At 44.8% G+C, this 12040-nt stretch overlaps 1 protein-coding gene across 6 annotated transcripts in view; it reads left to right on the top strand.

Moving 5' to 3' along the window:
- Positions 1–5454: 5454 nt before the first annotated feature.
- The window catches only part of SH3GL3 (SH3 domain containing GRB2 like 3, endophilin A3), a 182215-nt gene continuing 175629 nt past the window's right edge, over positions 5455–12040 (top strand). For 5 of the 6 annotated variants that reach the window (XR_002726766.1, XM_023194285.1, XM_023194284.1 and 2 more), the window contains exon 1: positions 5455–5805. Coding sequence is in view for 1 of the 6 variants with exons in the window: in XM_023194282.2 (XP_023050050.1) it covers positions 5761–5805 (45 nt within the window). In the remaining 5 variants the exon portion in view is untranslated. The remainder of the gene's footprint in view (positions 5806–12040) is intronic. The other variant, XM_023194282.2, reaches the window with a different exon arrangement.

Raw genomic sequence — 12040 nt, 5'->3', positions numbered from 1 at the left:
AAGGAACTATGTAGAAGAAAAATAATAATGTACCACACAACGACAATATTTTCCTTTTTTTTTTTTTTTTTTTTTTTGAGACAGAGTCTTGCTCTGTAGCCCAGGCTGGAGTGCAGTGGCTGGATCTCAGCTCACTGCAAGCTCCGCCTCCCGGGTTTACACCATTCTCCTGCCTCAGACTCCCAAGTAGCTGGGACTACAGGTGCCCGCCACCTCGCCCGGCTAGTTTTTTGTATTTTTAGTACAGACGGGGTTTCACCGTGTTAGCCAGGATGGTCTCGATCTCCTGACTTCGTGATCCGCCCGTCTTGACCTCCCAAAGTGCTGGGATTACAGGCTTGAGCCACCGCGCCCAGCTGACAATATTTTTCTTTTTGTAATAAATATAAATGCTTAAATCTCTCTAGGAAAAGGCAAAGACATATTTTGGCCCAGAAACAAAATTAAATTTTATTCTGTTTATAAGAGCATGTGTCTACAACAAAATGAAAAGTAAAGCACCAATTAAGACATAAGCACATATACACAAAAAGTAAGGATACAAATATGTGTATGTGGCAAAGTAAAACAGAAGGCAAAAAGCTGTAAGTAGGAGAAAATATGTTTTTTTCTACAGATAAAAGAAAAAATCGACAAGGAAAATATGACAATAATAAATACCCATAAGTAGAATACCATAGCACTGAAATGTTTAGAGCAAAAGCCCCAAATATAAGATGCAACAGACATAATCACAATTGTAGCAAGAGATTGTAGAGAAGAATACCGTACCTATCTTTGACAAATAAAGTAGAAAAATATTGGAACACAGAGCATTTGAACATGCTCAGACCTGATTTATGAGATATATGATGGGATATTTTGAACATTAATAAGCATGCTTCCCTCCCTTTCTAACTCCTACCCAGAATTCTTCTGCCCCCCCGACCCTGCCCCCCAGATAGATATAAGTCACTCGCTACAGAATGCAAATATTCATTAGACTCAAAAGCAGGCCTAGGCATAAGACAGATGAATGTCAATGTGTACTAGCATAACACTCTGTGGACCAGAAAAGAGAAAGGAGGTGAGTCAAAGGCCACAAGAAAAAGAGCATAGGCTGGGAGCAGTGGCTCATGCCAGTAATTCCAGCACTTTGGGAGGCTGAGGTGGGCTGATTGCCTCAGCTCAGAAAAACCCGGTCTGTACCAAAATACAAAAAAATTAGCCAGGCATGGTGGCGTGTGCCTGTAGTCTCAGCTACTTGGGAGGCTGAGACAGGAGAATAACCTGAACCCAGGAGGTGGAGGTTACAGTGAGCCAAGTTTGCGCCACCTCACTCCAGCCTGGGCGACAGAGCGAGATTCCATCTCCAAAAAAAAAAAAAGAAAAAAAGAAAAAGAGCATAAGAGAACACTCAAACCTCTGCCAGATTATGGGCCATCTGGCAGAGTGCCAGAGACAACCACAGTGTCCTTCTTGTCATTGACTCGTGAAGATCACCAAATGCCCAAAATTCCTTCAGTTCATAGGGATGTGTGTCTGTGCCTCAGGACACTTCCCAGTCCCCATCAGTTTCATTCCATATGTAGACAAATCTGTCAAACAGTCTAGGATACTTGTATACACTTGTACACCCTTTCCGTAAACAGAGGAGCTGTGGGCCCTTGGTGATTGAAGGGTGATGGTGATGTGAAGGGGAAAGCCTTGAGCTGGCCAAGGGGGCTCCAGCTAGCATGACTTGGAAATCTTCCTCTGAGCTAGAAGCTGTGTAGAATACACACTCTTGTTACAGATGAACTAAAAATCTGTACGTTTGAAACGGAGAATGAACAGTATTTCCAACCCCTATGATATGTGTTTACAATGAAACAACAGCCTATGTTTTAAAAAAACCTTTTCAAGACATGTTATTTAACAATAGTATCACAAGTCTAGAATTTAACATAGAATAAATTATAAAAAATCAAACCACCTAGAAAAGGTTTTTTGGTTTTTTTGTTTGTTTGTTTGCTTTTAGACAGAGTCTCACTCTGTCGCCCAGGCTAGAGTGCAGTGGCATGATCTCAGCTCACTGCAACCTCCACCTCCTGGGTTCAAGCGATTCTCCTGCCTCAGCCTCCCGAGTAGCTGGGACTACTGGTGTGCACCACCATCCCCTGCTAATTTTTGTATTTTTTTTTATTTTGAGACTGTGTCTCACTCTATTGCCCAGGCTGGAGTGCAGTGGTGCGATCTTGGCTCACTGCAAGCTCCGCCTCCCAGGTTCACACCATTCTCCTGCCTCAGCCGCCCAAGTAGCTGGGACTACAGGTGCCTGCCACCATGCCTGGCTAATTTTTTGTATTTTTTAGTAGAAACGGGGTTTCACTGTGTTAGCCAGGATGGTCTCAATCTCCTGACCTGGTGATCCGCCTACCTCGGCCTCCCAAAGAGCTGGAAATTGCAGGCGTGAGCCACCATGCCCGGCCTAGAAAAGCTTTTTAAAAAATTGTCCTGAATAACATTTGGATCAAAGAGGAACTCAAAACTGTAATGACTACAGGCGTGTAATTAGAAAATAGGAGATCCATATTATTCATGAAAACAAGGTATGAAACCAAAGCCATACTCAGGAGGAAAATTTATAGTTTTGAAAAAATAAATAAAAGACATAAGATATTAAGGATACCCAAATACACTTTAATGGGCATTTGTTGTTGCTCACATATAATAATTTTATATATATTCTCTAATATCTATGTTCTCTAACATATATATTAAAGAATGTATATATTATATATACATAAAATTTGGCTGCCTAACCTCTGAAGCTTCTTCCTATAGTACGGAAATCTGCCATGGAGTGAATCCACCAATCAGATGCTGCCCCTGCTACTTTGCAGCTGGAGTGACTGCCTGAAAGGGCAGCCTTCATATTCTGGTAGCCATGGCCAGTGTTCAGTGACAGAGCCAGCGCATCCCAATAAAGCTGTTCCTGGACACCCTGTGGATCTCAGTGCTCAGATTCCTACTTGCTGCTCATCCCCTCCACCTTGTTCCGTACACCCCTCCTGTGAATCTCTGGGCTGCCTGACATCCTTCTCCAATACATTATTTTCCAGCGTACGTTAGCTAGAGTCAGTTTCTATTGTTAAAACCTTCAAACTCTCACTAGTCTTCTGAACAACACTGAAGGAAGGAATGTGTAAGAATAATGAAAGAAAAATCAATGAGAGAAAATTCTATAGCAATGATTGAGTACATTCAAAAATATTTTGAAAGACCAATAAAATCAGCAAACCTCCAATGAATCTATTCACTGCAAAAATTAAGACAAATCACAAAAACTTTTACAAAGGAGAAAATGTATATGAAAGATTCTGAAGTTTAAAAAGTATGATCTGCAACTCTATACTTGATTAATGAAGGAGATAAATTATCAAAATTAACTGAAGTGGGAAACTTCAATGTACTAACGACTGTGGAGGAAATGCCAATAAGCTATTTAAAAAAAGCACCCCCCTCCCAAAGGGCACAGAGCCAGATTGGTCTAGGGGGAGGCACCATAAAACCGGTGCTATTTAAACCCCTCTGGAGCATGCAGAAAGAAGAAGCTGAGCAGCCCTGAATAGCCCAGGACAAGAGAAACCTACCAGTCCTGGACTCCAGTTGCAGCTGGCTTTCTGCCTTACATAGTGGTTGGCCTGCAGTGCAGCCTACTGTTGAGAGGCGTTTGTACTATTGTGTGGACAGGTCATCTTGCTCTGCCATTCTGACCCAGCTGTCACCACCCTCACACTTTTTAGTTATCTATCAGTGGCTGGTGTCAGGCAGGTAAGCCCACAGCACTCACCCAAGTCATGCTCATTAACCCTCTGACTGGCTGTCCTTATCCCAGGACCTCCACTAAGTTCAAGCATTTTTTCCCCAGTATCAGAGGAGGAACACTGTTTATTCCAGTCTACATGCTCCAAATGGAAGTGAGGAAACCAAGGCCCAGAGAGGTGTGTACTCACTTGCCCAGTTCTCACTAGGATGAAGTCAGGCTTAGGACTAGCTGGGCACTGGGAGCTAACAGCTAGGGTAGGAACTGCATGACTTTTGTCCTGGAGAAATGTTATGGCAGGTGGACACCAGAGCACAGGCATATACCCGAAGTGTCCAGGGCAGACAGGACTGCTGGTCACCCCAGATGGGACCTGGTAAGGGCCCAAAAAGAGACTGAAGGTGGGAAATGTTTTTGTTTTTCAGTGTGAAGCGTTGTCAAATGTATGTTCTAGGTCTTGGGAATCCTCGGGACCTTTGGAAGCCAGATTCAGCGAAGATGCTGTACCTACTGGGGACAGCTCTGACACGAGGTCAACGCAATGCTCCAGGTCCCTGGCTGGGCTTGGCTGTGAGTGCGCCGAGCTCTGGATCCTGTGCAAATGGACTGTAACTGACACAGTTGGTAGGGATTCCCGAGGGAGCTGGGTCCCTGGTCTGGTGGACTCCCCCGGATTTGCAATGAGCTGTTTAGGGCACCTTGGAGATAGTTGCTTTTAGTGCAGTTGACAGTGGGCTCAGAGCACCAAGTGGGCTAGCACCGTATTTATTAGAACTATTACAAGAAGAGAAAACCAAACACCGCATGTTCTCACTCATAGGTGGGAACTGAACAATGAGTTCACTTGGACTCGGGAAGGGGAACATCACACACTGGGGCCTATCATGGGGAGGGGGGAGGGGGGAGGGATTGCACTGGGGAGTTATACCTGATATAAATGATGAATTGATGGGTGCTGACGAGTTGATGGGTGCAGCACACCAACATGGCACAGGTATACATATGTAACAAACCTGCACGTTATGCACATGTACCCTAGAACTTAAAGTATAATAAAAAAAAAAAATTAAAAGAAATCCACTAAGTTTGAGGCTAAGCCTGTATGCTTATGTTTTCAACCCTGTTTATGTAAGTTGTATTTATATAATAATTGTAATATTATTTAACTACTATAAATACATACAAATATATAAATCGATTAAATACAAATATGAAATGAAATAAAATTTGTTTTATACAAATTAAAAAAAAAAAAAAGAAAATTACTCCATAACTCTAGGGCTCCCAGAAGACCAAAATCATCTGAGCAGATTGCACCCAGAGCACCGCGCGGAGAGAGAAGAAAGCCCACCACCCACAGACCGCTTCCTCCTACCACAGATCCCCCATCCAGTTGCATTTCTCCCTCCCTAGGCGCATTTCGGAGCCTTCCTTTCTTAAACATACACCTAGCGAAAATGCGCCGGAGGGAGGCGATGTTGCCTGTGAGCCAAAGCCAGTTTCGCACCAAGACCCAGAAGCAGAGAGAACTGATCTCTCTCCCGGTACCCACGACAATCTCAGAGCTAGACCTATACCGTCCCGCGCCCAGCAAGCAGCACTGTGCGGCTGTGCTCCCCCGATCCCCAGGACATCCCCACGCCCAGCTTCCCAAGCCGGTCTTCTGCGCTGCTCCAGTCGCCCAGGTCTCCACGCAACAATGAAGCGTGGGCGGCCCCAACGGCTTCATTTGCATATCGCCGCGGCTTGGCCAATGGGCTGTGCAGGGGCTTTGGAACGCAGTGTTGCCATCGGCGTGCGCGCGTGTGTGCGAGTGTGACAGCGGCTGTGGCTGTGGCCGTGGCCGTGGGAGGCGGGCTCGGCGGAGCCCAGCCGCGCGGGGACCGGCCCGGGCTCCCGCTCCCCGAGTGTGTCGCGGCCGCGTGGCCCAGCCGAGCCTTGAGACCACCCCGCCCCGGCCGGTCGCAGTCGCGATGTCTGTGGCCGGGCTGAAGAAGCAGTTCCACAAAGCCAGCCAGGTAGGGAGGCGCAGAGGAGGGAAGGAGGGAGGGGGACGCGGAGGCTGCGGCCCCCCAAGGCTCCCGGGCCTTTGGGACTCCTGTTCCCTGAAGGGCCTCTCTTGAGGCTCAATTTCTTCCCGCCTAGGAGGGCGCGAGGGTGGGGTGAGGGGCCGCCTGTTTCTCCTCGGCGTCTTGGCGCCTTCTCCTTCCCATTCCCTGGCCCCCGGCTTTGCCCTGGGCCGTTGTAAATCGGAGAGATTCTGTGGCGCGGAGGGCAGAGGTGGCGGCCGCGGGGACTCGGGCGGTGGAGACGCAGTGGGCCTGGGGAGGCCCCTACCCCGCGCAAGGGGAGGACGACCACAGGGAGTACGATGCCTGCAGGGCCTCCCCCTAGTCTCCAGCCGTTTGGTTGGGAGCGCCTCGTGGGGGGCCCATCCGCCACCGGCCACCGGCGTCTTCAGAGATGCTGTGTATTTGGCGCTTGCCTGGGTCCCCCTGAGCTCCCCGCGCGCGCCTCTAAATGGTCCCGGCTGGACTGTGCTCGGCTCCCTGGCTAGGGCTCTCCACCGCGGTCCTTCCCTTCCCCACCGTCTTCCCGGTGTGGGCCTGCGGCTGGGCATTAGGCTTCTGCTCTCAAAGAGCTGACAGCCTGCAGGGGAGACACGGAGACAGACACGTAAACAAACAGTGCTAGACACACCTCCACGCGCAGAGTATGGCAAATAACACAGTGGGGGCGTCAGGGAGAGCTTCCCGGAGGAGGAGACGTGTCATTTGAGAATTAAGTATGAGGAGGAATTATGGTTGAGGGTGTGGGAGGATAGGAGGAAAGCCGTTCTGAGCAGAGGAAACAGGAAAACAGGCGGGGAGACATGAAATTGATGTGTGTGTGTGTGTGTGACATGAAATTGATATGTGTGTGTGTGTGTGTGTTGATGACAAGCAAATTTGTTTTTCAACGTCAACATTGCAGGCTCTTCCAGCTATGGCAGAGCTCATGTTGTAAAACCTGTTCCCCACCAGCACCGCTGGGTCTGTTGCTTCTCACCACCTCTCTTCCCAATCCCAGCCCCCATTTTGCTAGAGCCAGGGTAGACAGATTTCATTCAACTTCCACATTTGTGGTGAGGTCTCATCCTGCTTCTCCCACAAATTGGCCCATAGAAAGCAACTGGAATTAGAAGGTTCTCTTCCTCTAGCCCCAATTCCAGGTTGAAGGGCACTGCTGTCCCCTCACTCCCACTCTTTCCATATGGAAACTGGGTGATGCTGTTTATGGCTGTGGGCACTGGGTGGACAGTGCTGCTATTCACGGTGTTAAGGGGCCCTGGAGGAGAGGCTATTCATGCGAAGGTGGAGATGATGGATTCACCGCTGAACCCAGGGACTCTGAGGGGTCTTTGGGACATTCAGATGTCACTGGCCTGGGTTGGGGTGCATATCCTGACCTGGAGCTCAGGGGGTGAGGCTGGTACTGGAGCTACAGATTTTTGGTGATTTCCAGCCTAAACGGAGATTTAAAAATGTATGTGTAGAGAAAAGTGAGAAAAGGCACAGTGAGTTAAAGACAGACTCTAGAGAGCACCCACATTTAGGGACAATGTTTAGCCCAATACTTGATGAGCGGTGACGACTCAATAAATATTTATTGAATAGATGAAATTTTGGGGTGGCACAATACAGGAAAGAAAAAACTGGTAGGTTACAGGAGAGAGAAGAACATCGTGGAAGGGGGGCATTTAAAGGCAGGAGCAATCAACAAGTGCTTCTGTGAGTTAGGTATTGTGGAGTGCTCTCAGCTGGTACAGCCCAGGAGGCCGAGTGCCGCTGTGGGCAGAGCAGTGCCAGAGTAATCGCTGGCTGTGCTTGTTACACTGGCTTCCTTAGCATTGGCAGGAAATGAGCCTCCTCTTTCGAAAACTTTTCCTTTACTGGTTATGGACTTCATAGGAGCAAATCTGAAAGATAAGCAAATCTCAGAGATAATGTAAGCCCTTGGGTGATTTAAGTTGGTTTCTGACCAGTAACCAGAATGAATGATTGAAATCCCTGGAAGTTATTGGCATTGGAGAAATATTTTGCTAATCATGGGTAGTTTGGTTTAACTATCTGTAATCAGTCCATTAAAAATGAAATGAGCAGAAGGTCTAATTTAGTCTTTTTTTTTTTATTTTTTGCAAGAGCTGAAATAATTTATGTCTTTACCTGAAAGAAGAGACATCACAGATTCTCTCTGGGCTTCCTAGCCATGTTTTGTGGTTAAAAGTACTCAGTAGATATGTTTTAATACGTTCTAGAAGTCTTTCTAAGAAATCTTGCAATGCAACAATTTGGTGGAGAAATCAGATCGGTTTAATATAATATGAGGGAGCACAGTAATAAAAAATGCCAGATGTTTTTCTCAGACAACATTTTAACAGCAGGTTTTAATTCATACAGAATTTTCCCCGGGCAGGGGAAGGGGAGCCCCAGATGATGTCAATGGCTAAAATAATTTCCAGGGATCTAGGTCTGGCTCAGCCACTGACCAACTCTGTAACCTTGGGAACATAACTTAACCCATGTGGACCTTGGTTTCTATCTGTATGATGACTCAGGGAATTTTGAAGCTATGTTTCTGTTATAAAATTGATTATGGCAATGGTTTCACAAGTCTGTGAATATGCTAAAAACCATTGGATTTTACACTTTAAGAGAATTGTATGGTATGTGAAATATATCTCAATAAAGTGATACGCATATGTCTCTGTGTCTCTGTGTATGTATGTATGTAGACATCTCAGTGCTGAAATTCTTAAGTAATTTACTTTAAGCATTTCAGAGTAAGACAAAGATGATAAAGTGGACCTTTTATAGATAAGGGATCCAGGACCATGGCAAACTGAGATTAGTTTTCTGAAAGATAGGCAAGGCAAAATTAACTATAATCTGGTTAACTGTTCCTTTTTTCCTGATACCTTTCCTATCTCTGGGGAAAAAAAACCCTGCTTTACAGAGAATGAACAACCATAAACCCTGGGGATTATGCATCATTTTGGCAGCACACGGAGACCAACAGGAAAGAGGAAGAAATATGCTAAAATGAGAAGAATATAAGTTGAGTTAACAAAAAAATATAATTCTGAGTTTCAACATTTGAGACTAGAACCCAAAATTTTCAAGTGCATAGTTAAATATTCTCTTGACAAGATTTTTTTTTTTGACAGAGCTGTTTACTCTTCTGAGATGTAGCTTGAGCTGTTACAAATAAATACAAATAGCATAGCTATGGCATTGTGGTTTCTTGTTAAACGTGGTGCCTCACCAATAAAAATATAGCTTACAATTAATTACGTTTGTGTTACCACTCACTGATTTGTATTTGTATGCTTATTTCATAGTAATTTTTCTTGACAGCATTTCTTGTTGAAGAAGGAAGTTCAGGGCACACCTGTGTGTGCTCTGACCTGGAAAGTACCAATAGCCATATTCTTTCCATTTCTGGACCTTCTTGTCTTCCAGGTTCTTGTTCCGCATCCCATAAAAGTCCAGGGACCAGTTTCATCTCTTCTCCTCCTCTCCTTCTCTCCCAAGACTAACCACCTACTGATGACACTTGTGGGCTCCATGCTAAATTTATTTCTTTATGCCTTTTAACTTCCGTCATGTGACTCAGCAACACATGCCAGAGGTTAAAGGACAGTGCTTATAGGGCAGAAAGAAGGGGAGCCTCGAACACAGTGCTTTTTTACAACTTTTCCCCCTTTCTCTTTTAATGCATTAGCCAGAAAAATGATAAGGGGTCATGAGGGGCCTGGACATATTCCCTGTAATCACTGACTGTACAGGCTGGCCATTTAGGGGTAAATGCTTCAGAGAAGAATATTCTTTGTAAATCATGAGATTCCCTAGGGAGGCAATGAATGTCTCTTGTTTCACTATCTCATTAGAGAGAAAGATAAAAATGCACTTTGCAAAATCCATAATGATTTATTTTTTTCTCTTAGACGCATCAGAAAATATATTAAAGCTAAAACATTCTTGCTCCTTTTCACATAGATTGCTTGATAAATTAATTGATAGATCTGTTTTTTTCTTTAGAGTCAGGGTGTGAAGATAGCTGTTTAAAATGAATTGATTTTGATTTTTTAAATTATCTTAAGGGTATAATACAATCTAAATATTTCTTACCACTGGGGACTTTTTGTTCTATAAAGTAAATGTAACTCACGGTATCACTTAGAATTTGATTAAAAAATGCATTTGAAAGCAGGAATTTTTTTTCCTATTGTTTTAGTTTAATTTTTCAGCTTTATTAACAAATTGAATGTAAATTAATTTCCCAAAGTTAAGTGTGTGTGGGGGTATCTCATGTGTATTTGGGGAAGCTATTATTGGCATACTTTACCCAGAAAATAAAACTGTCAGGAAACAACTGACACAGTGTTCGGCTAAATGGTGAACATATCCTGGAGAATCTTTATCAGCAAAATGTGGATAGATTTTGCTTTTAAATAGAAACCTGGAAAAGTGTTGAGCTGGGGGGAGAGGCTGAGAGAAGTACTATTGACGAAATCAGGGAGGCATTGTTTCCAATTCTAACTATTCCATTTCTTTGAAATGCCTTCCTCATGGGAATTCCTGCCCAATTTTCAGGGTCATCCCACTGTTTTTACCATACACAGCACCAGCAGCTAGTGACCTTCCTGAGCCAGGTGTCGCCCCTTCTGACTTCCAAATCCAGTGGATAATGGAGTCTTTTCCCTGTCCCTGGCTACATCTTCCTCCAACAGTATTGCTACTAAGTACTTTGCCTGTTCAAATCATCCGTCAGTGGTAGAGGCTGCTGTTTAGAGGCTGCTGCTATTTCAGGCTGGATGACTGAGTCCTCCCTAGTGAATCTGATATCCGAGTCACATCTCATCCTTGTCCACGTTTCGTCCCTGTGGGCTACAAATCAAAACTCTGGAGGGTCTTGTGAGCTCATATGTAGTGCTTCAGTGCTTCTCCAGTGCAACAGTGGAAGCCATACCTGGCTAGTCACACCACTGTGCTTCCAATCCCATCTCCTCTCATTTTCTCAGGGACTTTGCTCTTGTTGCATCTCTTCTCTGCACTATTGTTTCTTTTCTCCTGGATAAATTTCACTGTAGGACAAAGAAGGGTGTATTCTCCAGAGGGATAGTACTAATAGGTTAGATGTATGTATGAAAGGGAGTTTATTCAGGAGTATTGACTCACACAGTCACAAGGTGAAGTCCCATGATAGGCCATCTGCAAGCTGAGGAGCAAGGAAACCAGTCTGAGTCCCCAAACCTCAAAAGTAGGGAAGCCAACAGTGCAGCCTTCAGTCTGGGCCCAAGGCCCGAGAGCCCCTGGCAAACCACTGGTTTAAGTCCAAGAGTCCAAAAGCTTAAGAACTTGGAGTCCAATGTTTGAGGGCAGGAAGCATCCAGCATGGGAGAAAGATGAAGGCCAGAAGACTCAGCCAGTCTAGTCTTTCCACATTCTTCTGCCTGGTTTATTCTAGCTACTCTATCAGCTGATTAGATGGTGTCCACCCAGATTGAGGGTGGGTCTGCCTCTCCCAGTCCACTGGCTCAAAAGTTAATCTCCTTTAGCAACACCCTTACAGACACACCCAGAAACAATACTTTGCATTCTTCAATCCAATCAAGTTGACACTCAACATTAGCCATCACACTAAGGTTTAAGAAAATGATGGCAGGTCAGACAAGTCATGGAGGATTTATAAAAGGTGGGTCTTGTAAAGGGAGTTTTGTGTATAATCAGGTTGGCTGGGATTGGAAGGGAATTTAATAATTTAGCCTTGGTATCAGGGATAGACTGATGCAGGACCAGAGCAACAAGATTTTCTCAGAATGTTGATCTACTCCTAGCAAAAACTTGCAAGAGGATTTGATTTTAATTCTGAAATTGATTTCTTTGTATTTTCAACCGTCTTCTGAACTACAGCTTTTTTCATGTTTTACAGTTTCTGCCTAATTTCAAATTGAAAGTGCTGCCTTCTTCATTTAAAATGATAATTTCATTTCTTGAGATAGAGTTTTGCTCTTAAAGCTTTCCAGAGTCACATCTCAAGAGTTCAGCTTTTTGCCATGTCTCACGACATACAATTTGCAGGTCATGCATCATTGCCTTCTGGTCTTCTTCCTTCTCTCCTTGAAAAGGTACACCTTCTTGTTTAACTGGAGTGGTGACTCTCTCACTCTCAACTTTTTCATCAGTTCCTGTGGCTGTTTCCCCTCCACCC

The sequence above is a fragment of the Piliocolobus tephrosceles genome, chromosome 6, assembly GCF_002776525.5.
Source record: "Piliocolobus tephrosceles isolate RC106 chromosome 6, ASM277652v3, whole genome shotgun sequence".
NCBI classification, from domain to species: domain Eukaryota; kingdom Metazoa; phylum Chordata; class Mammalia; order Primates; family Cercopithecidae; genus Piliocolobus; species Piliocolobus tephrosceles.
The sequence above is the reverse complement of the archived record's forward strand: the minus strand, read 5'-3'. Positions and strand labels throughout refer to the sequence as shown.